This window comes from Ascidiella aspersa, chromosome 2 (assembly GCF_963924565.1).
Source record: "Ascidiella aspersa chromosome 2, kaAscAspe10.2, whole genome shotgun sequence".
Classification (NCBI taxonomy): domain Eukaryota; kingdom Metazoa; phylum Chordata; class Ascidiacea; order Phlebobranchia; family Ascidiidae; genus Ascidiella; species Ascidiella aspersa.
The window spans coordinates 4,097,390-4,123,258 of NC_139448.1; the positions used below are offsets into that span (position 1 = coordinate 4,097,390).

A 25,869-nucleotide genomic window follows, 5' to 3' on the forward strand; every position below is an offset into this window, starting at 1 on the left:
TAAAAATTCACGTCGTAAAGTTGAAAACCAGAACATATTCGCACAAAGTTTATTTACAAGGTTCGCCAAATACGTATCAATACAACATGAAATTTAACTTTGCTCCAAGTTTGACCGGAATCAATTTATTTTTCTTACGGTTTAAACACACTTAAGCCTATCTTCGAGGTAAAAAAATTACCTGTGAAATCGGGAATCACAATAGCTGTCGCGTCTGTAGTTGTAGTTGTAGCTGTTGTTGTTGTTGTTGTTGTTGTTGTTGTTGTTTGTCCAGAACCTTCGTCTTCTGTTGTTGTTGTTGTTTATATTTTTGAATTCGCATGAAGTAGAAAATACAAATAGTGTCTTAAGAGGGGTTGATTATACGTGATTTATAGGCCGAAATATGGTTTTGCCTATATCAACCATACGTAAATTTAAGGCCTTTTTAAGTGACTCAATCCCGCCCCAGTAGGCCTTGTGTCCAATGGCACTTTCTAGCATGTTTTTTTTTTTCGTTTTATTTCACGCTATGTGAATATTTAGCCGTCTTTACACTTTAGCGTATCTTAAGACGCTAACGATATGTTTTGAAAAATATATTGTTCATTATAAAAAGTATTCTTCGCAGAAAGCAATTTTGTAATACCATATACTTATAGCCTATACTTGAAATATTGTTTCAGCATCCCAAAATTTACCTAGATTCAATATAGGATAACTGCACGAATACTCAAGTAAAAAAGCTATAACTTAATTTAGTATATTCCAGAAATTACATTTATTCTGAAATGATTGCTAATCTTGCGCGCATTTTAAACTTTTTTCAGAATGCTTTATCAATGTGCTGGATTCTATTAGGTCAATTTTTCAAATCCTAAACTTGTACAATAGTATAAATATAGAATTTTGCAAGTTAAGAACCTTATAGTGTTTATTCGAAGCAAACTGTTTCGGAACCTTTATTAAAATGTGAAGTATGAATAAAATATTGAAAATTGAAAGACCTTAGGCACCGAAATATTTAAATTTGACACATGAGCGATTTTAATCACTCGGTTGTTTGGGTTTATTGATTTTTTTATATTATCCAGGAGTGGCTATGAATAGAGCACCATTCAAATATAAAATCAAAACGTTTCCCGTGAAAATTCGTAATTAAAGTTTTTACACGCCAAGGAAACGCTTCTAGACTGGTGGTACATACCACAAATGTTTACCATGAAATACGAAACAGGTTGCTGCATAAGTTATAAAAAAATAATGAATACATCACTTATATAAGTTAAAACATTTCAGTTAACAACTTTAAACCAAACAACATTACCACTACAAGTTAGTGATGTCGGATCCCAGGTATCTGTTGTAGTACAAAGTGAAGAAGAAGGTGCACCAACAGCTATTTCAAACCCCAGGTTGCAGGTGATTGACACTGTGCCTGTGTAGCCAGCAGTAGGGATAGCTGGAAAAGTCCCTTCTACGAGAGTCGGTTGAGCGGCGCATGTTGCAACTGTTGGGAATTAAATTACAACAAACGATTGCTTATATGGAACACATTGGTTGGGATTGTAGTAATACATAATAAGAACATCAAAGCCCATACAGAAGTAGGTAGCATTTTGAACGTTTCGAATAACTCTTTATTCATTTTCAACATATGGATTGTTTATTTAATATGGATAAAAAACAGTGTTATGGGGTCTAATATGGCCACAAAACCAGGCAGAGGTAATCAATTTTGCTGGAGTCGGCCTCCACTTTCTGGTTGCTACAAGTTCAAGCATCACTGTATCAAAAACATCAGTTGGCCACAGCTAACTTCCGATTATGTAAAAGGGTAGTTAAATTTCATTCGCCTAACGCGTTAGACAAGAGGTTCTTTATACGCCCTTTTTCTGTTTTTTGTATCCTTATTATTACGAATAAAATCGAAATTATAACGACCCTATAGTTAAGTTACCGGTATTTATTTTTTCTTTGATCAGTGGTTTTTAAATTGTCGATAACTATACGGTACACGATAAATACAAATGACTAATCGAAATCAATTACCAATTTGAGTTTATCAATTCCTCTTTGTTTGATGGCTATTAATAGAGAACATTTAAAAAATCAAAATTAAAATGATACCCTTAGAAGAACATGGCAGAGATTTCTTGTCATACAGACGTTTCTAGGCTGTTGGTACAAGTTCTAATTATTTTTCTTTAATATTATGGCAAATAGTTAGTTATACTTTATAAAACTGAAGTACACAATAACCAAAACGAACATCGCCTATTGAAGTTGATATAAATGCAACGAAATAGATTTGTAGTGAAATAAAACATGCTCATACCTTCACATGTGGGCGGAGCAGCCGACCAGTTGTTGGTTTCTGTTCCGTTGCATGTCAAGGCTGCTGTTCCAGATACGACGTATCCAGGGTCGCAAGTTACAGTTATGGCTCCGTTGTAGGCTGTTGTTTCATACGTTCCAATTCCATTGGCTATAGTCAATGTCTCGCATTCGATCGCTAAACATGAGTTAAATACGCTTTAGGGATAATTTGAAAAGTAAATCTATGAAAGATATTAGGTTAAAAACTGGAGGTTACTAAACTTTTCAAAGCTAAGACAAGTTTTGGCTTATTGACGTGGAAATAATTACCACCGAACGTTTCAATCTATTTTTTCTATTATTTTAAGCATTCTTGGCAAAAAGCAGTTTTGTAATTTCGAAAACACAGGAAATATTATTTCATCATCGCAAAATGTATTTTGATTCAATGCAGTAAAAATTCTCAAAAATAAAATTCAGTACATTTTACAGATTACATTCAATCTGAAACGAATTGCTAATCTTGCCGGCATATTAAACTTTTTCCAGAATAGTTTATCAATGTGTTGGATTCTATTAGGTCAATTTTTCAATTCCTAAACTTGTACAATAGTATAAATATAGAATCTTTCAAGTTATGAACCTTATGGTGTTTATTCGAAGCAAACTGTTTCGAAACCTTTATAGAAAATGTGAAGTATGAATAAAATATTGGAAATTGAAAAACCTTAGGCACTGAAATATTAAAACTTGACACATGACCGTATAAATCACTTGGTGGTTTTCGTTTATTGATTTCTTCATATTAGCAAAAATATGGAACCTTTTACATATAAAATCAAAATGTTTACTGTGAAAATTCATAATTATTCATAAACTAATAACTAAAACTTTTCGGGTAACAATTTGAAGGCAAAAAACATTACCGATGCAAGTCAGTGATGCCGGATCCCAGGTATCTGTTGTAGTACAAAGTGAAGAAGAAGGTGCACCAACAGCTATTTCAAACCCCGGGTTGCAGGTGATCGACACTGTGCCTGTGTAGCCTCCAGCTGGGATAGTTGGGAAATTGACTTCGGTGAGAGTCGGTTCAGCCAAACATGTTGCAACTGTTGGGAATCAAAGTACAACAAACGATTGTTTCTTCAATGTGGGGAGAATACATAGTGCTATGTAGTCTGCTTCGGGCACAAGTCGGGCTGGCCTTTCTGGTTGTTTTTACCGATTTCACAAGTCCAGGTGTCACAGTACAAAATGCGGCAGTTGGCCTTCCGATGATGTAAATTAGAGGCTGTTTAATATGTATTCGTCTAACGCACTAGACCAGTGGTTATCTATACGCTCTTTTTCTGTTTTCTTTATCTTTATTACGAATAAAATTTGGGATAATAACGGTTGAGTTATTTATTTTTGCCTTGATTAGTGTTTTCAAATTGAAGATAATACACAAAAGGTACACAAAAACACACATGAGTAATCGAAATTAATTAAAAGTTCGCGTTTATTAATTTCTCATTTTTTAGTATAGCTATTGATAGAGAACCTTTGAAATAGCAAAATACAGTATAAGCATATGATCTGGTAAACAGTTAGTTATACGTATATCAAACTGAATTACAATATACCCAAAATCAGACCTTGCAAACTATGGCCCCTGAAGCAATTTAATTCGACCTGCGGCTTATTTCCTATAAAACTTTTTTAAGTGATGATAAATCTTTACGTTCTTGTTATTAATTACAAAAAATATTGAATAAATTACACTTGCAAGGAATCTTTCCCTAAACCTGTTTTTTTTTTACAAAGGAATCACACTTTATATTATGTTTATTTCAGATCCGTTTTTTGATCCAGCTCGCCAATATATTTTTTGTTTCTCATGTGGCCCTCTGTCAAAAATAATTGTCCACCCCTGACCAAGATGAACACCGTCTTTTAAAATTGATATAAATGCAACAAAAACAAATTTGTAATGAAATGAAAAAATGCTCATACCTTCACACGTGGGTGGAGCAGCCGACCAGTTGTTGGTTTCTGTTCCGTTGCATGTCAAGGCCGCTGTTCCAGATACGACGTATCCAGGGTCGCAAGTTACAGTTATGGCTCCGTTGTAGTCTGTTGTTTCATTCGTTCCAATTCCATTGGCTATAGTCAATGCCTCGCATTCGATCGCTAAACATGAGTTAAATACGCTTTTAGGATAATTTGAAAGGTAAATCTATGGAAACGCTTAATTACCACTGAACGTTTCAATTTCATTTGTTTTCTTATTTTAGCGAAGTAATGACGTCACTTTTTATTTAAAATCACGTGTATCAGTATCGGGTAAAAATGTCAAGTATCTGACATACACACATTACATAGATTTGATGATATCGATTTTTTATAAAACAAAGAAATCTAGTCTAAATTATCCATGAAAGAATGCTGTTGTAGCTCGATAAAGGCCTCAAACTTAAAACTAATGTTAGGTATAGAAACGATTGTATAACAACAATTGGCAAACGACTTAGCACCTTTATATAAAAAATAAACCTCCCTAATTCGACTTTGTAAGATGTGTTTAGTTGGTGATAGTTGAGTGCGTTGAGGGCGTTATGCACAGATATGACGTACTACTGACCTGAACACGTGGTTCCGTTACCAGTGTAGCCTACTGCGCATGCGCAAGTGAATGACCCCTCGGTGTTGGTGCAGTTTGCGTTCGCGTCACAGTTGTGACTCCCAGAAGAACATTCGTCAATGTCTGCCAAGATACAAAATGACGTTTAAGGTTTTTTTAATGGCAATTGAAAACATTCAGTCGTTGCTCCATTAAACCAAATTAACACGCAAAGTGGCCTCCTGAACAGAATGCATTAAAACTGGTTGAAGGTTAATCAACAGTAAGTTATTACAGTTTGGTGTATTCTACAATCGCGATGTATAGACTTATGACAAAGTGATATCATTTGCGAGAATAAAATAGATACCATTTCCAATCAACGTCACTGAATTGACTTGGGGTTTTGGGCAAAATGACTTCGCCTCAAGTAATTGGTTGCATGGGTTGAAATAAAGTGTTTGAAAAAAATTGTGATCTCACTTGTTTTTTTGCAAAATATTTAACTTGGAATTTACAAGACTGCAATCACCAAATCCACTGCCTTTAACAATGAACATTCTTGTCCAACTCAACTTGTAACGCCCAAGATTTTTTTTAAGGACATGACAACCGAAAACATGGCGACGACCAGTCTTGTTTAAACGTGTATTGTGATGCTCTGTTAGCTGATCACGCGATATACTGTTACAACAAAAGCACAGTAACGGTATCGTCTTGTAAAACTAAAGGTTTTCCGGTTTCTATTCTATTGTGATCAACCCATACACACAGCCTGGTCAAAGGCCCACGGATGTTACCAAGTTTCGGAAAAACACGATTTGTAAAGAACCAGGTTTCAAATAAACTACGAAAACAAGCAACAGTTCGATTTGGCGGTTTGCTTCTACATTGTGCCGTGTGGTTAACTGTAATTCAACCGTCATGGGGTCACACAACCTTTGCAATTTTCATGGTAATATTACACCTGGAATCTTATGAAATGGTTGTTGAAATCAGACGCCCATTGTAACTCCCGGAAATTAACTGAACAAAGTTATTTGTCTCATGCTAGTCTGTTGAATTATGTTCTGCTCGGACATTCCGATTGAAAACAATCCGAGTCTCGCTTTATTTAACGCTGTGCTTCCCTTTTTCTTAGCTTCTCGTATATTTTGATGTAAATTCTTCCAAGTGTTCAATATTGAGTTATTATCTGTTGTTCCTTAAAACCTACTTGTTGTATATGGTTTGTTACCAGGTTTGTTACTTGTTGAAATTGTGTCACGACAAAAAGGTTTTCTTCAGTCATAAGCTGCCATATGATTGCCGTTAAATCATAAATAAAAAAGAAAGAAAGAAAGAAAAAAACGAACAAAGGCTCATGAGTGAAGCGGGGCCTCAAGGCTTTTCATTTCAAATACATCTCAGACGAGATATTACATTACGACCTTTGGCATACTGGGATCTTTCCTCCACCAGCTAATATGTAGTCTGAGCTGTGGAGCTTGTTTATGCTCATATTGTATTGATTATATTGATTGAAAAATATTTAAATATTTCAATATTTAAACGTAACTGCAATAAACCTTAGCATTAAAAAAAATTGGCGACGTTTTGATGAAACTGTAGCAGCTTTTTTTAGTGTTTTTGTGGAAGATGTTTGAAACTGGGGTATCATTTAGATGTTTTGGGCAAACATTACGCCATCTACATCAATACATCTATCTATTTACGCAATTTACAAGTGAGGGATTTTTAACTGCTACAACCAACAAAGTGGCATCGACAGAAGCAGTAATTCCAACCGTCCTTGGCAACAAATACATCACTACAAAGTAATTGTGTTGGAAAACAATTCGCGCTTTTTATGTTACTTGTTTAAAATCAATTAAATTGTATATTAGAAAAGTACACTGAAAGCCATCACACGAAATCAGGTCAAAAAGCAGCTTCAGAACGGCTAGATCACATTGTGCATGTTTCATAATTATGTTAAAACAGTTCACATCTAGCTCTAATAAAGAGCTCTGAACCAAATGTGTAAGTTGTAATGACTTAAGTAATTGACTTGATTTAAGTGCACAAAATGACTTGACTTGACTTAAGACTTTCGGACAAATGACTTGACTTGACTAAAATTGGGACATTGAAGTTTTGTACACAAAACAATTTGTTTGCTATATGTTGCGTTTTGTGGTATTTTTTAGTTAAGTTTCTGCTCATAATCAGATTGGTTTGACCAATTTGAATAATTAAAGTTGAATTTTTACGACATGGACTTGATCTAATTGCGATATAACTAGGAATTTGTTAGGACTTGTTAAGTATTCAAAATAACTTGACTTGGACTTAAGTTCGTTCAAACATGACATGACTTGAATTGGAATTAAGTTTACTAGAAAAAGACTTGACAGTGATTTAAGTAATTTCAAAATGAATTGTTTACAAAATTGTACAGCACTCTCCAAATTACCTGTGCATGTCAGTGTAGTGGGAGTCCATGTGTTAGTTGCAGAACAAAGCGATGAGTTAGCTGCGCCCTCTACAACTTCAAACCCAGTGTTACAGGTGATTTCCACTGTGCCTGTGTAGCCTTCAGTAGGGATAGTTGGGAAAATCCCTTGTGTGAGAATAGGCGGTGCAGCGTCACAAAAGATAGCTGTGTTTAAAACAAACGTTTGCTCAGTTTAAACAGAAAATTAATATATATTAAATGCTTAGAAGGGATTTCGAATCGTTCTAATCGAAACTTTCTGTTGCTGGAAATTGAGCCAAAAGATAAACATTATTATTTCTAACTTTGGTTGGATTGGAATGTACTCTATGGTAATAAAGTATTGGAAAATTTCGCAAGTTCCAAAGCTATTATTCGCAAAACTTGATTTTTAAAGGCGGTTCTGTGAAAATTATCATTACGTTTACTCCTAATTGTGGCAGTTTGAAAGTGGACCTGTTGTTTTTACTTCATGTAGGTATTAAGGTAACGTTCAAGAAAAATTCTAATGTGCTAAAAGTCACACCCCGACTGATTCACTAACTTCGACCAAATAAAACACTGTCATCGACTTATTGTATCACGCGGTGAACACCATTTTGTATCACATCTCATCTATAGGTATACTTTTGTATATATATAATGTTAGTGTGTTTGTCTGTTATACGTGTGTCTGTTGTACATGTGCTTGTTTTGTGTGCGTGTTGCAGGTTTTGTGCTGTGCGTTGGCGCGCGTTTGTGCGTGTCTCTCCTATGCGTGTGTGTCTTTTATATGTGTTTGTATGTGTGTATATGTGTCCGCCGTGTGTGTATTGTGCGTGTGTTGTATGTGTATGTGTGTGTGTGTGCGTGTATTGTGTGTGTGTGTGTCTGTTGTGCGTGTGTTTGCTTTGGTTTAAGTCTCACTTACTTTCCGTGGGTTCCACGTTCAAACCCAGACCAAGCAACAAATCCGTCAGTTCTTCCGCTGTGTGTGACGCACCGGTGACGCAGCCACTGATGACGTATTCTGACGTAGAGCCGCTGGCGAGTTCGAGAGTTATGTTGAGGTTGGAATATGTGAAAGAGCTGATTTGATCGAGAATGTCGTCCATCTGCAAACGTGACGACGGTAAATTAAGGAATACATTGAAAGTCAGACTTATGAAGATCCTAATTTTATAAATGACTGACTTTGATTAAGACAGAAAAGTCTAAATTTGATTCTGCAGATCTCTAACACTGAGAGGCATGTACAAATAACAATGGTGTTATGTTATATCACAAAGTAAACACACAAGTAACCATGGGACAAGTTTAACGTAAGATGATACCTCATATATATATACGTAGCAAAAGCTTGGACAAAGCAAAGGTCTAACTTTTAATCAACAAGGGACAAAAATACAAGTAACCAACAGCAATGTTATACTCAAGAAAAAATAGGCCAAAAGATTTCTTAGTGGCATATTGTTGCATATATAAAAGGGCAAAGCTATATTTGACAAAACAACAGATATCCAACTAACAAAAGGTAATGTTATACGCAACAAAATGACAAAGGCGACGTTTTTATTGCCTCGAATTTGAAACAAAGAATTTTGCCAACAACGAACTCGTGATCAGCTACAATGAAAAAACTTTCTTTTTTAACGTTGAAAGAAAAACATAAAGTTTTTGCAGGAAGTTGTACAGAAATCAATGAGGCAAAGGCTTGCTTTACACTTGTTAAAAATCTTGTTGATTTTCTCAGACCGAAAACAAGAGGAGTTAACTTACACTGGTTACAACTGTTGTTCCAATCATCACAGGAACTGCTGTTGGGGTGAAAGCTCCATTGTAGCAATAGTCGACGCCAGGCGCTGTGAATAACACAAGCATTGTAAAGTTGGAGATGATCTGTGAAGGCCACTTATATACTAAACGGTATCCAAAGTGTTGATTTGCTTTTGTTTTATTAAAGCAATAAACCTCATCAAACTTTTAAGCAGGGCTGCGGAGTCGGAGTCGGACTCGGGACTCGAGTAAGATCACGTAAAATTAACAAATACCAGAAAATTTTGTAACAATACCAGAGATTTAAGAGTTATAGAAACACCTCAGAAATATGAATCAAATTGCCAGTGAAAAAATACATAGATTTACTATAATATTTAAAAGTACCATACATTTAAAGTATAGGCGCATCGTTTACGTATTTTCTTTAAAATAACACAGTTTTAAAACCATATTAAACATTTGAGGGCAAAGGGTAAAGAGAATTTCAGTTGTACCGCAATGGAATGTGGGGTGGGATGTTTATTTGTAAGTGCCATATAACATTACTGTATCACGAAGACTGGAGTATCGGATTTTAAACTGGAGTATCGGAGTTTTGTGATTCTGTGTTTAGTTTCAAGGACAACAAATGACATCCAAGAAAAATACCCGTCCCCATAGTTTTTGAACAAAAGCTGGAGTTACGCGACGGTTCGTTCAACTTTAATTCAAAAACTATGCCAAAGACATATCCACCGCATCGTACACCTGAAGGAAATCTAGCAATATTCAATCTATTTTTTAAATTTATAAGTTGCTAATTCAAGTGTTCAAAGAAATTGCTTGTAAAAAATCTCTGACGTGCATCTATCACAGAATGCAGACTGGTCCGAGAAAAACGTACTATGCAAAAGTGGTGAAGAGCCTATAGCACGACGGACTGTTTCATTTTGTTTACTCACACAAAAAGTAGATCAATTTCTAGAAGTAAACTGGTATATATTTTACTTAACCTGGACAACGCCGGGTATTTACCTAGTCGCATATAAGTGGCGTTAACACTTTGAAAATCGCCCCATTAGCTAAATGATGACCTAATATGGCATGTATTACCACAAGAAGGCATCTTAAACAGCAAATGGTATTTTGACGTAAAAAATGGATCTTGTATAATAGGCGAAAACTAAGGATACTGATAGGGTTCACCAATTACGAATATAACGCCTATTTAGGAAAATTCAAACCGTTTGCAAAAAAAGACAGCTAAGCTGGGAAGTAAAATTAAAAAAAAGAATTTAATTAGTTTAATATTGGTAAAGTTTTTTAATGTAGTTGAGTCTTAAGAATAAAATAGGCCAAATAACCCTAAATGAAAGCATTTTTTTATCTTCTAACCTGTACAAGCCAACGCTGTGGGAGTCCAGGTGTTTGAGGCAGTACATTCAGTTTGATCGACAGCTGCTTCTAGCCCAGCATCGCATGTTATCGTCAGTTGGGTGTTGCCAGTGTGGCCACCAGTAGGAACAGCGGCAATAGAGAGCGACCCTCCAGAAATTAGCGGCTGGGCATCGCAAAGGAAAGCTGAAAATCAAGTCAAAGAATAAAAACATTTTCTTTGCTTTTTATTAATATATCTAACAATTTAAGAGCTCAACACTACCAAAGCGACAAAATGCTCTAAACGATTTAAAAAGTAAGCATCTATTACATAGGCCTACCCTATTTTTAATGCCCACAAAAGAAAGCTAATGAATTTTTACGTTCAAAAATGTATCACCTGGTAACAATAACAAAGAAACGAAAACTAGGCAGATTTATTTGACAAATTTATACTGCTTGTATTTTGTGTTTACCCTAAATTTTTCAATAGATACCATTCGTGAGAAAAATGATAAAAGCTTATTTTGTCGCCAAGAGTCACATATCTAATTCTGTCGAAAGATTAGCAATAAAACGCAAACAAATTGACATTTCGATATTTTTCAGTGTCTTCGGAGGACCATTTTACACTACTTTGGAGAAAAAGTAATGTTTATGTGTCGCGAATAAGGATAAGCACATATAAGCAAATGTCGAACGAAAAACAAAACTGCATCCTTAACACAGCGAAGTGCTTGAAACAACCTCCAAGTCGGCTGTGCTGTTAGCATTTAAGGTATTTATAGCAGAAGAGCATGTACCAAACATATCTCGCGTATGAAAGCTAAAAAACAATATTAAGAATAACAAAGTGGATTCAAAGTGGATATCACTGGCTTAAGTCATTAGAGCAAGCTAAAACAAAATATTTTATCGAAAGTTCTGGCTTTTACTATTAATTAACATAAACGAATTTTGTTAAAACATTAGCGAAAAGCTAAACATTTAAATCGCATTACCTAACCGACAAAACGCATTAACGAAACTGAAAATCAGCAGCAATAACGCCTTAACCTAATGTAGAAGTGTATTGTCCTTTGTAAAACTAAAACGATTTATTTAAATATCTTACCTGTGCATGTGATTGAACTTGGAAGCCATGTGTTTATGGCAATACATTCTGCCGAGCTGGCTGTACCAGCTGCTATTTCAAACCCCGAGTTGCAGGTGATTGACAGTGAACCTGTGTAACCTCCAGTCGGCATAGTTGGGAAAGTCCCTTGTGTGATAGTTGGTTGAGCGTCACATATAACATCTGTGTTGAATAATGGTACTTATGGATTAGTTAAAGTGGTGAAGGTACATTGTTTTTCTTAAATAACGCATTCCAATTAAGTGTCACAAAGTTTTGCAAAATCGGGACGTCTAAAACAAGCAATCTTTCAGAAAACCTTTTTCGTTTTCGGGTTATCATTTGATTTCGTGCACAAATATGCAACTGAAATCTTATTAGATATATTATGCGAGATGCAGGAATGACTGGCGATAAACGGACATCGTTCTGGCAAAAACAGAACAGTTTTTTCATAGCGGTACGGCATATTTGCAATTTTTTTTTTCTTAAAACGCGGTTCCGAGCCATTTAGGCTTACGATCACATCTGGTTTGATATTTTAACATCCAGGATTTGGAACCGTTTCATATTTTCGAGGCAGAAAAATAAAAGGATCTTAAAAAGGATGCATGTTGCGAAAAAAATAGAAGAGTTGGTTAATTACAAACGTACTTAAGAGTCTTACCTGTACAAGCTAACGCTGTGTTGTCGAATGTGCCGTCTGCTTGGCAGGTTGAAGTAGAAATGGATGTTAGAAAACCAGTGTTGCAAGCTATAGTAACTGTATCACCCACCGAATATCCACCAGTAGGTACAGTGGCGGGGTCGAGGATGCCTTCTGTGGCGTTTGGCTGAGTGTTGCATGTTGTTGAAGCTACAAAAAAATTAAAGATTTCAAATGGGCCAAAAACAATCTAATTCATTGTTTCCCAATCTTTTTACCTCAAGGCGCATTTGTATACCACTGAAAGCTGACGAGAGAAGCAAGCACTCTATATTTCAATTAGACCGGTGTATCTCTAAAATACTTGCATGTTGGTATATAGGCCTCAGTGTTGGTATATCTTAAATAACTGTGGGATGAATTGGCCAAACCGAACAAGAAAATACAACATGATGAAAAAACATAAGTTTTATATTTTTCAACATCCCTCGGCGCATCTTGCTTCGTTCTATGGCTCACGCGGCTTACTGATTAAGAAGCGCTCATATAGTTGTCCAAACATTCTATTAACACTTTTTCGGCCAGTTTGTTATTCGGATGTTAGTTACCAAGCTAAAAAACATTAAATGGAGTACGATAGAACACACAATCCGACTAATATTCACAATTTCACAACATAAAAATTGCGTTATGTACAACTTGCAGTCCCACGCGTGAAGTATTGAACGCCATTTTGTATCACCCCTCATTAGTTAGCTTAATGTCCACTCACTTTCCGTGGGTTCCACGTTCAAACCCAGCCCAAGCAACAATTCCGTCAGTTCATCCGCTGTGTGTGACGCACCGGTGACGCAACCACTAATAACGAACTGTGACGTAGAGCCGCTGGCGAGTTCGAGAGTTATGTTGAGGGTGGAATATGTGAAGGAGCTGATTTGATCGAGAATGTCGTCGACCTGGAAACGTGAGGATGGTAAATTAAGGAATACATTGAAAGTCACAACTTGAGAATGTCGTCGACCTGGAAATATAGGGTTTATGAAGGTTACCCTGAAATTTAAAAGTCACGAGGTGCTTGAGAGGGAAAGTTGCACGAACAAAGAGACAATGTTCTACGTGACAAAAATACAAAGTTACACGTGACAAAGGATCAATGTTCTACGTAACAAAGAGGCAATGTTGCACGCGGCAAAGGAACAATAGGATGAACGGCTGCACTTTGTAAAAAAATACAAACGTCGGTTTTAATTGCTAAAAATCAATATTTAGAAATTTTGCAACCAAAGGTTGAACACGCTTTAATTAAAAAAAAAATTGAGGTATATCACCTAAATTGTCGCCAATATTTTGTAATGCTTCTCAGTAAACTAGGAACATTGTTAATTAAAATGGCGCGTTTGGACATCGGGCATGTTTGTTTTTATTTATGCTTTAATATATAGTTTTATTATGGAATTCAAAAAATGATTTCAGCAGTTGATTGAAACACAATAGCAATTAACTTACACTGGTTACAACTGTTGTGCCAATCGTGAGTGGAGCTGTTGCGTTGAAAGTTCCATTGTAGCAGAAATCGATGCTGGTTGCTGTGAGTGACACAAACATTGCAGAGTTAGGGATGATCTATAAATGCGACTGTTATAATACTGAATATGATCTATAAATGCGACTGTTATTATACTGAATCGGTCTGTTTTGATTTGTTTTGTTGTAACTGGAAAACCAAAAGCTATGTTAGTTGCTAAACACTAAATACGTTGTGAGATATGACTGTGTGAGGATTTGGGCTTATGCCCTTTTATCTTCCTTAAACTTTTATCGCCAAAGAATCACATAAAGCCTAATTCCGTTAAAAGATTAGCAATAAAACACAAAAAATAGACATTCCGGTATTTTTCAGTGTCTTCGAAAGACCATTTAATATTACTTCGGACAGGGAGTAAGTTTTATTTCCCACGCCTAAGGATAAGCACATATATGCGACTGTCAAACAAAAAAACAAAACTGGATCCTTAACATGGCCGGCATACAGAAAGGCCTTAAGTGACCTTCAATATAGCTTTATCGTTAAGATTTAAGTATTTATGGCATAAAAGACTCACATAAATTAAAAGACGAAAAATCCTTTTAAAAGATGAAATATAGTATACTTTAACCAAACATATCTCTCGTATAAAAGCGAAAAAATAATATTAAGAATAACAAGTGAATTTAAACAAAAACGCCTATAGTGATTGTCAATCATTTGAAAAGTTGCCTTCTTCTGAAAACTGAGAAAAAAATACATAGACATGTCACAAAATTATTAAGTTTGTAATTATTTATTTTAATTGTCTTGTATTGTGTTGACTTAGAAAAATTTAAGCAAAGGATATACGTTTAATGTTTTGGTCGCCTCGAAAAAACTTTTAAAAACACTTAAATAAGTTATATGTCGATTTTATCGAAAGTTTTGATTTGACTTTATATTAACATAAACTAATTTTATTAAAATATCACTGAAAAGCTAAACAATTATATCGCATCACCAAAGCGACAAAACGCATTAAAATTATTGAAAACCAGCAGCAACAACACTTCACTATGATTGAAAAGGCAAATTGCATCGAAAATGCAAACTTACCAACACATGTGGGCAGAGCAGCCGACCAGTTGTCCGCTTCTGTCCCGTCGCATGTCAAGACCGCTGTTCCTGATATTTCATATCCGGTGGTGCAGGTGAAGGTATGAGCTACGTTGAAAGCTGTAACTGCAGTTGTTCCGACTCCGTTGACTATTGCGGTTATCGCGCATTCGATTGCTGAACATATGTACTTAAGTTATTTTAAATCGTAAAACTGACCCCTTTTAACGAGAATAAATACATCAATATATCGATAAAACTTCCTTTTGAATACGATAGATGCATTACAAAATCAATTTCTTACTGCTTGTACATAAAAATACACTTTGCATAGGTGCATATCACGCCTAATAAATACTGTAAACTGCAAAGTAGATGTTCAAACGACTACATATTTTTCATAAATATAAAAGTATTTTGAGCCCAAAAAAATTTCTTTTGGATGTTATGCACCTAAAACATTATTTCATCATGGTCATTTTTATTATAGCTTAAATATACCTAAACAGCACAAATACCAAAATGAACATGTTTTTGAGTCATATTCGACTTCGGTTATCTTTGGATTAAATTCGTTCTGGAATTATATTACCAGTCTAGTTGTCCAGCGATTTTAAAAATTACGACTGAAATGTATTGTATAAATAAACAAAGATTCTTGCAATTTGTTATGCATTTTCTGATTATTCATAGGACAACGTTCATAAGTATGAGCAAAAAGCTTAATTTGCGGTCACCAATTTATTGATTTGCGGTTAACAATTTATTTATATTAGCCAACATGCGGTGGCTATAAATAAAAAAGCTATGAAATACTAAATCAAACTGATTCCTGTAAAAATTTAGTAAAAGCCATTTACGGATCAAAAAAGAGCTTTAGATTATAAACAACGTAGGTTGTTATTATACCTTTAAAAATAATAAACAGAAGAGCACCTAAAAGTAAACTTCTTTTACGTAACAATTTCGAGCCAAAAAACATTACCGATGCAAGTCAGTGATGTCGGATCCCAGGTATCTGTTGTAATGCAAAGTGAAGAAGAAGGCGAACCAGCAGCTATTTTAAACCCCAGGTAGCAGGTGATTGACACTGTGCCTGTGTAGCCAGCATATGGGATAGTTGGGAAAATTCCTTCGGTGAGGGCTGGTGCAGCGGCGCATGCGGCTGTTGGAAATCAAATTACAAAACGATTGCTTATAAAGTATGAATGAAATACAGTGCCATGTAGTCTGATTTGGCACAAAACCCGGCGGAGTTGCTTAATTTGGCTGGAGTCGGACTCGGGCGCGCGAATCCGTCTCGACTTTCTGGTTGCCATTACCGACTTCATATATTCCAGGCGTCATTAACAAAGAAATAAGAACCTGGTAGATTTAAGCCTATTGTCAAACAGACGCATTTATACTGTTGGTACAAGTTATAATTCTTACCTTCTAAGCAAATGATATTGCAAATAGTTAGTTATACTTTATAAAACCGAACTACACAATAACCAAAATGAACATCGCATATTGAAATCGATATTAATGCAACGAAATAGATTTGTAGTGAAATAAAAAAAATGCTCATACCTTCACATGTGGGTAAAGCAGCCGACCAGTTATTGGTTTCTGTTCCGTCGCATGTTAAGGTAGCTGTTCCAGATATCTCATATCCGGTGTCGCAAGAAAATGTAAATGAAGCGCCGTGAGCTGTAAATGCAGTTGTTCCGACTCCGTTGGTTATGGTGGTTGCCGCACATTCGATTGCTGAACATATGTGATGTAATTCGGTAAACGTTACGAATGTAGTAGAGTCCGGCTTGTAACCGTATTTATAAGCATGTATGTTGCCCACCCTGGTAAATACGAACAACCTCATGTTGAAAGTTTGGGTTTTATGAAGGTCAATAGCTTGTGAGTGGTAATACCAAGCAAAAACGATTTTTGTCTAGCGAGCTTGTTGCCATGTTTGGAGAAGAACGAATATGTACTGCATGTTACGCATGTTCCGACTCTGTTGGTTGTGCCTATATTTAACGGGCATGACCAAAGTTATTGAGGATACCGCACATAAGTTTGCTAAACCAATGTATTTCATTAGAACTTCTAAACTAACCTCTGCTAACGAAAATAAATCCACCAAGATGTTGATTAAAACTGATCTTGAATACGATAGGTGCATTGCAAAATTAACTTCTTACTGCTTGTACATTAAAATACACTTTGGACAGGTGTATATCACGCCTGACAAATATTGTAAACTGCAAAGTAGATTTTCGAAAGTCTACATATTTTTCAAAAACATAAAATATTTTGAGCCAAAAACAATTTATTTGGGCTGTTATGCACCTAAAAACATTATTTCATAATCGCAAAATATAATACAGCTTAAATATTTTTTAACAGAATGAATACAAAAATGAACATGTTTTCGAGTAATATTCGACTTCGGTTGTCGTTGGAATAAATTTGTAGATTCCCAGTCAAGTGCTCTAACGATTTTGAAAATTACGATCGAATTGTATTGTATAAATAAACAAAAATTCTTGCAATTTGAAAAGCTATGAAATACTAAATGAAACGATTCCTGCAAAAATTCATAAGAAAGCCATTTACAGGTCGAAGAGGAGCTTTTAGATTATAAACAACGTAGGTTGTTATTATACCTTTAAAAATAATAAACAGAAGAGCACCTAAAAGTAAACTTCTTTTACGTAACAATTTCGAGCCAAAAAACATTACCGATGCAAGCCAGTGATGTCGGATCCCAGGTATCTGTCGCGGCACAAAGTGAAGAAGAAGGCGCACCAACAGCTACCTTAAACCCAGTATTGCATTCAATTGACACTGTGCCTGTGTAACCTCCAACAGGGATGGGTGTTGGGAAAATTCCTTCGGTGAGGGTTGGTTGAGCGGCACATGCGGCTGTTGGAAATCAAATTACAAAACGATTGCTTCTAAAGTATGAATGAAATACAGTGCAATGGAGTCTGATGATTTGGGCACAACACTGGCGGAGTTGCTTAATTTGGTTGGATTCGGACTCGGGCGCGCGAATCCGTCTCGATTTTCTGGTTGCCATTACCGACTTCATATATTCCAGGCGTCATTAACAAAGACATAAGTCAGCCACAGATAACTTCCGATTATGTAAAATAATAGGCTCGTCAATATGTATTCGCCTAATGCGATAGGCCAGTGGTTCTTTAAACCATTTTTACAGTTTCTTTTACCCTATTAGGAATGAAATCGCGACAATAACGGCCCTATTTAAATTACATTTTTTACTTTTTTTTTATCAGTGGTTCTCAAATTATACACGACAACACACATGAGTGATCGAAATCAATTAACAGTTTGCGTTTATCAATTCCTCATTGTAGATGGGCCATTAATAAATCACCTTTAAATATATGAAATTAACATGTTGCCCTTAAAAGAACCTGGTAGATTTAAGCCTATTGTCATACAGACGCATTTATACTGTTGGTACAAGTTCTAATTCTTACTGTATAAGCACATGTTATGGTAAATAGCTAATTATACTTTATAAAACTGAACTACAATATAACCGAGATGAAAAGATGAATATAAATGCAACGAAATAGATTTGTAATGAAATGAAACATGTTCATACCAACACATGTGGGTAGAGCAGCCGACCAGTTGTTGGTTTCTGTTCCGTCGCATGTCAAGACCGCTGTTCCTGATATTTCATATCCGGTGATGCAGGTGAAGGTATGAGCTCCGTTGTAAGCTGTAACTGCAGTTGTTCCGACTCCGTTGGTTATGGTGGTTGCCGCACATTCGATTGCTGAACATATGTGATGGAATTCGGTAAACGTTACGAATGTAGTAGAGTCGTATTTATTTTTTAACTGCAAAGTAGATTTTCGAAAGTCTACATATTTTTCAAAAACATAAAATATTTTGAGCCAAAAACAATTTATTTGGGCTGTTATGCACCTAAAAACATTATTTCATAATCGCAAAATATAATACAGCTTAAATATTTTTTAACAGAATGAATACAAAAATGAACATGTTTTCGAGTAATATTCGACTTCGGTTGTCGTTGGAATAAATTTGTAGATTCCCAGTCAAGTGCTCTAACGATTTTGAAAATTACGATCGAATTGTATTGTATAAATAAACAAAATTTCTTGCAATTTGAAAAGCTATGAAATACTAAATCAAACGATTCCTGCAAGAATTCATGAGAAAGCCATTTACAGGTCGAAGAGGAGCTTTTAGATTATTAACAAAGTAGGTTGTTATTATACCTTTAAATATAATAAACAGAAGAGCACCTAAAAGTAAACTTCTTTTACGTAACAATTTCGAGCCAAAAAACATTACCGATGCAAGTCAGTGATGTCGGATCCCAGGTATCTGTCGCGGCACAAAGTGAAGAAGAAGGCGAACCAACAGCTACCTTAAACCCAGTGTTGCATTCAATTGACACTGTGCCTGTGTAGCCTCCAACAGGGATGGGTGTTGGGAAATTGCCTTCGGTGAGGGTTGGTTCAGCGGCACATGCGGCTGTTGGAAATCAAATTACAAAACGATTGCTTCTAAAGTATGAATGAAATACAGTGCAATGGAGTCTGATTTGGGCACAACACTGGCGGAGTTGCTTAATTTGGTTGGATTCGGACTCGGGCGCGCGAATCCGTCTCGACTTTCTGGTTGCCATTACCGACTTCATATATTCAAGGCGTCATTAACAAAGACATAAGTTAGCCACAGATAACTTCCGATTATGTAAAATAATAGGCTCGTCAATATGTATTCGCCTAATGCGATAGGCCAGTGGTTCTTTAAACCATTTTTACAGTTTCTTTTACCCTATTAGGAATGAAATCGGGACAATAACGGCCCTATTTAAATTACATATTTTTACTTTTTTTTTTATCAGTGGTTCTCAAATTATACACGACAACACACATGAGTAATCGAAATCAATTAACAGTTTGCGTTTATCAATTCCTCATTGTAGATGGGCCATTAATAAAGCACCTTTAAATATATGAAATTAACATGTTGCCCTTAAAAGAACCTGGTAGATTTAAGCCTATTGTCATACAGACGCATTTATACTGTTGGTACAAGTTCTAATTCTTACTGTATAAGCACATGTTATGGTAAATAGCTAATTATACTTTATAAAACTGAACTAAAATATAACCGAGATGAAAAGATGAATATAAATGCAACGAAATAGATTTGTAGTGAAATGAAAAATGCTCATACCTTCACATGTGGGTAGAGCAGCCGACCAGTTGTTGGTTTCTGTTCCGTCGCATGTCAAGTCCGCTGTTCCAGATATCGCATATCCAGTGTCGCAAGAAAATGTATGAGCTCCGTTGTAAGCTGTAACTGCAGTTGTTCCGACTCCGTTGGTTATGGTGGTTGCCGCGCATTCGATTGCTGAACATATGTGATGGAATTCGGTAAACGTTACGAATGTAGTAGAGTCGTATTTATTTTTTAACTGCAAAGTAGATTTTCGAAAGTCTACATATTTTTCAAAAACATAAAATATTTTGAGCCAAAAACAATTTATTTGGGCTGTTATGCACCTAAAAACATTATTTCATAATCGCAAAATACAATACAGCTTAAATATTTTTTAACAGAATGAATACAAAAATGAACATGTTTTCGAGTAATATTCGACTTCGGTTGTCGTTGGAATAAATTTGTAGATTCCCAGTCAAGTGCTCTAACGATTTTGAAAATTACGATCGAATTATATTGTATAAATAAACAAAAATTCTTGCAATTTGAAAAGCTATGAAATACTAAATCAAACGATTCCTGCAAGAATTCATGAGAAAGCCATTTACAGGTCGAAGAAGAGCTTTTAGATTATAAACAACGTAGGTTGTTATTATACCTTTAAAAATAATAAACAGAAGAGCACCTAAAAGTAAACTTCTTTTACGTAACAATTTGAAGCCAAAAAACATTACCGATGCAAGTCAGTGATACCGGATCCCAGGTATTCGTCGCGGTACAAAGTGAAGATGAAGATGCACCAGCAGCTACCTTAAACCCAGTGTTGCATTCAATTGACACTGTACCAGTGTAGCCTCCAGGTGGGATAGGTGTTGGGAAAATTCCTTCGGTGAGGGTTGGTTCAGCGGCGCATGCGGCTGTTGGAAATCAAATTACAAAACGATTGCTTCTAAAGTATGAATGAAATACAGTGCAATGGAGTCTGATTTGGGCACAACACTGGCGGAGTTGCTTAATTTGGTTGGATTCGGACTCGGGCGCGCGAATCCGTCTCGACTTTCTGGTTGCCATTACCGACTTCATATATTCCAGGCGTCATTAACAAAGACATAAGTTAGCCACAGATAACTTCCGATTATGTAAAATAATAGGCTCGTCAATATGTATTCGCCTAATGCGATAGGCCAGTGGTTCTTTAAACCATTTTTACAGTTTCTTTTACCCTATTAGGAATGAAATCGGGACAATAACGGCCCTATTTAAATTACATATTTTTACTTTTTTTTTTATCAGTGGTTCTCAAATTATACACGACAACACACATGAGTAATCGAAATCAATTAACAATTTGCGTTTATCAATTCCTCATTGTAGATGGGCCATTCATAAAGCACCTTTAAATATATGAAATTAACATGTTGCCCTTAAAAGAACCTGGTAGATTTAAGCCTATTGTAATACAGACGCATTTATACTGTTGGTACAAGTTCTAATTCTTACTGTATGAGCACATGTTATGTTAAATAGTTAATTACACTTTATAAAACTGAACTACAATATAACCGAGATGAAAAGATGAATATAAATGCAACGAAATAGATTTGTAATGAAATGAAACATGTTCATACCAACACATGTGGGTATAGCAGCCGACCAGTTGTTGGTTTCTGTTCCGTCGCATGTTAAGGCCGCTGTTCCAGATATCGCATATCCGGTGTTGCAGGTGAAGGTATGAGCTGTGTTGAAAGCTGTAACTGCAGTTGTTCCGACTCCGTTGGTTATGGTGGTTGCCGCACATTCGATTGCTGAACATATGCGATGTAATTCGTTAACCGTTACGAAGTGTAGTACAACCAGTGGCCCACCCTGGCAAATAGGAATAACCTCATGTTGAAAATTTGGGTTTTATTCAGTTCAATAGCTTTTGACTAGTAATGTCACAGAAAAACCGATTTTTGTCCAGCGAGCTTGTTACCATACTTGGAGAAGAACGAATATGTGCTGCATATAATGCATGTCCCGACTCCGTTGGATGTGCCTAAACTTAACTGTGGGCTGCAAGTGTTAACTGGCATGACCAACGTTATTGAGGTTGCCGCACATTCGTTTGCTGATCGAATGTACTAAAGTTATTTTAACTTATAAAACCCCTGTTAACGAGATTCATTACATCAAGATATCGCTTAAAACTTCCTCTTGAATATGATAGGTGCATTACAAAATCAACTTTTTAATGCTTGTAGTTACAAATACATTTTGCAAAGGTACATATCATGCCTGATAAATTCTGTAAACTGCAAAGTAGATGTTCAAACGTTTTTTCATAAACATAAAACTATTTTGAGCAAAAACAATTTATTTTGGCTGTTATGCACTTAATTACATTATTTCATCATCGCAATTTCTGATTAATATTCACAAAATAACGTTCATAAGGATGAGCAAAAAGCTTGATTTGCGGTTACCAATTTAGTAATTTGCGGTTACCAATTTAGTAATTTGCTATAAATAAAAAAGCTATGAAATACTAAATCAAACTGATCCCTGTAAAATTCGTAAGAAAGCCATTTACGCAGCAATGAATAGCTTTTAGAATATAAACAAAGTAGGTTGTTATCATACGTTTAAAATGTAATAAACTATACAGCACCTACAGTAAAAGTAAAACTTTTTACGAAACAATTTCGAGCCAAAAAACATTACCGATGCAAGTCAGTGATACCGGATCCCAGGTATAGGATCTGGCTTAAACAACTCCAACTTTTTCAAGGTCCACAACAAACAACTTTTTATCAGGCTACATACTCAAGTTTCGATTCCCAGATAGTTGCTTATAAAAAGTCTCAGATGTCAAATGTGATAAGGTATTATTACAATTTGTGCCGTAAGTTGAGCAAGCGTGAGTTAGACAATCTAAGGGTGGTGTCTATGTGCAGGTATGGGATTACATTTATAGGCACGACACAACGGATTCTTATACTACACCAAATGCTGGTTTAATTTTTTTGTGAAAAAACAACAGTTTACCAGTGCAAGTCAATGCAGGGTTGTCGAATGTGCCGTCTGCTTGGCAAGTAGCCTCAGTAATTGATGTTGCAAATCCCGTGTTGCAAATTATAGTAACTACATCATCCACCGAATATCCAGCAGCGGGTATTGTGGGGGTTATTGCGCCGTCTGTGGCTGTTGGTTGAGTGCTGCATGTTGTAGTGGCTGTCGCAACTGGACAGAATTGTTAGATTTGGCTTAAACAACTCTAACTTATACAGGGGTGGCAACGAAAAACTTTTTTACCGGGCTACGTACTTTAGGTGATATAATCTACGTATCCTGGTTTATTTAAAGTAACAAATGTCAAATATGATAAAACACGCTCAACCCAATGAGTAATTGAAATCAATTAACAGTTTGCGTTTATTAAGGTAAAGTGGCCATTGATAAAGCATCTTTAAATATAAGATTAAACTGTTGCCCTTAAAAGAACCTGGTAGATTTAAGCCTATTGTCATACAGACACATTTAGACTGTTGGTACAAGTTATAATTCTTATCTTATAAATTAGGCCTACCATATGTCCTCTTTGAGGAGGATTTGTCCTCTTTTCTCAAGAAAAGTGAATGGTCCTCCGAGGACGCTCAAAATGCCTAAATGTCCTATTTTTTGCATTTCGAGTTCGTTGCTTACACTTTCAACAAGACTTTTAGGCGAGACGTTGTATTAATTTCCAAAAATTATAATGTAGCCATAAAACATGCCGAATTGCTAGTTTCAAAATGGTTTTCCATCAAATTGCCCTACCAGCCCTACCTCCTTAATTGTTATTGCAAAGATTGCGCCGGAAAAATTGCAACCGAACTTCACATGTAAATAGGCCCATTAATAAAGATGTGTGATTATTCACTTTAAAACGTAGGATTTTAAATCTTCACTTGAAACTCTCTTCGTAGCCGCCAACAACAAAACCATCGCGCTCGCAACAAATAGATCAATATTTGCTCTCAAGTCGGCCAACAACACCAAATTTCCTATCGAAAATTAATCCGAGAATCTCAAAACAACCAAACATTACGGAAATCACCACATCATTAAACTCAAACGTAACATTTCTACTTTCGTTTTACTTGCCGGCAGAAAAATGTACTCTTTTTGGGTGCTAAAAATACGGTAGGCTAGCCCTATTTAACAACATGATATTGTAAATAGTTAGTTATACTTTATAAAACTGAACTACAATATAACCAAGATGAACACCGTCTTCTGAAGTTGATATAAATACAACGAAACAGATTTGTAGTGAAATGAAAAATGCTCATACCTTCACATGTGGGTAGAGCAGCCGACCAGTTGTTGGTTTCTGTTCCGTCGCATGTCAAGGCTGCTGTTCCAGATATCTCATATCCAGCGTTGCAAGAAAATGTATGAGCTGCGCTGAAAGCTGTAACTGCAGTTGTTCCGACTCCGTTGGTTATGGAGGTTACCGCACATACGATTGCTGAACATATGCGATGTAATTCGGTAAACGTTACGAATGTAGTCCAATCGGGCTTACGAATATAGTAGAGTCGTATTTATAAGCATGTATGTGGCCCACCCTGGCAAATACGAATAACCTCATGTTGAAAATTGGGGATTTATGAAGTTCAATAGCTTTTGACTTGTAATGTCGCAGAAAAAACGATTTTTGTCTAGTGAGCGTGTTACCATATTTGGAGAAGAACGAATATGTGCTGCATATAATGCATGTCCCGACTCCGTTGGTTGTGCCTAAACTTAACTGGCATGACCAACGTTATTGAGGTTGCCGCACATTCGTTTGCTGATCAAATGTACTAAAGTTATTTTAACTTATAAAACCCCTGTTAACGAGATTCATTACATCAAGATATTGATTAAAACTTCCTCTTGAATATGATAGGTGCATTACAAAATCAACTTTTTAATGCTTGTACTTACAAATACATTTTGCATAGGTACATATCATGCCTGATAAATTCTGTAAAATGCAAAGTAGATGTTCAAACGTTGACGTATTTTTCATAAACATAAAAGTGTTTTGAGCCAAAAACAATTTTTTTTTTGTCTGTTATGCACCTAAAAACATTATTTCATCATCGCAATTTCTGATTAATATTCACAGAATAACGTTCATAAGTATGAGCAAAAAGCTTGATTTGCGGTTACCAATTTAGTAATTTGCGGTTACTAATTTAATCAAATTAGCCAACAGTGGCTTTGAATAAAAAAGCTATGAAATACTAAATCAAACTGATTCCTGTAAAAATTCGTAAGAAAGCCTTATACGCATCAATAGATAGCTTTCAGGTTATAAACAACGTAGGTTGTTATTATGCTTTTAAACTATAGTGGACTCGACAGCACCAAAAAGTAAAAATGTTTACGCAACAATTTCAAGCCAAAAAACATTACCGCTGCATGTCAGTGATGTCGGATCCCAGGTATCTGTCGCGGCACAAAGTGAAGAAGGCACACCAGCAGCTACCTTATACCCAGCGTTGCTTTCAATTGACACTGTGCCTGTGTAGCCTCCAGAAGGGATAATTGGGAAAAACCCTTGGGTGAGAGTCGGTGCAGCGGCGCATGTTGCAGCCGTTGGGAATTAAATTACAACAAACGATTGTCTCGCCAATATTGGTACACTGTAAATTGGAGTCGTATTTTGGGGTGGAAATTGCAAACTCTAAGGGGTGAAATTTGGCTATTTGTTAGTGATTTTGGATCGATATATGTCTCGTTTTTTTTTGAATGTACGAAG

The 25,869-nt window shown here is 35.8% G+C and overlaps 1 protein-coding gene across 1 annotated transcript in view; it reads right to left on the reverse strand.

Moving 5' to 3' along the window:
- Nucleotides 1-1,274: 1,274 nt before the first annotated feature.
- Nucleotides 1,275-25,869, reverse strand: part of LOC146163201 (sushi, von Willebrand factor type A, EGF and pentraxin domain-containing protein 1-like) — a 30,421-nt gene continuing 5,826 nt past the window's right edge. Inside the window, exons 6-25 of the mRNA XM_083382985.1 lie at nt 24,412-24,588; nt 23,124-23,318; nt 21,725-21,901; nt 20,831-21,013; nt 20,109-20,285; nt 19,215-19,397; nt 18,493-18,669; nt 13,757-13,836; nt 13,023-13,206; nt 12,272-12,460; nt 11,605-11,787; nt 10,509-10,694; nt 9,135-9,217; nt 8,287-8,470; nt 7,356-7,541; nt 4,922-5,044; nt 4,294-4,470; nt 3,225-3,407; nt 2,318-2,494; nt 1,275-1,489 (exon numbers count right to left, since the gene is read on the reverse strand). Coding sequence (XP_083239111.1) covers nt 1,275-1,489; nt 2,318-2,494; nt 3,225-3,407; nt 4,294-4,470; nt 4,922-5,044; nt 7,356-7,541; nt 8,287-8,470; nt 9,135-9,217; nt 10,509-10,694; nt 11,605-11,787; nt 12,272-12,460; nt 13,023-13,206; nt 13,757-13,836; nt 18,493-18,669; nt 19,215-19,397; nt 20,109-20,285; nt 20,831-21,013; nt 21,725-21,901; nt 23,124-23,318; nt 24,412-24,588 — 3,419 coding nt within the window. The remainder of the gene's footprint in view (nt 1,490-2,317; nt 2,495-3,224; nt 3,408-4,293; nt 4,471-4,921; nt 5,045-7,355; nt 7,542-8,286; nt 8,471-9,134; nt 9,218-10,508; nt 10,695-11,604; nt 11,788-12,271; nt 12,461-13,022; nt 13,207-13,756; nt 13,837-18,492; nt 18,670-19,214; nt 19,398-20,108; nt 20,286-20,830; nt 21,014-21,724; nt 21,902-23,123; nt 23,319-24,411; nt 24,589-25,869) is intronic.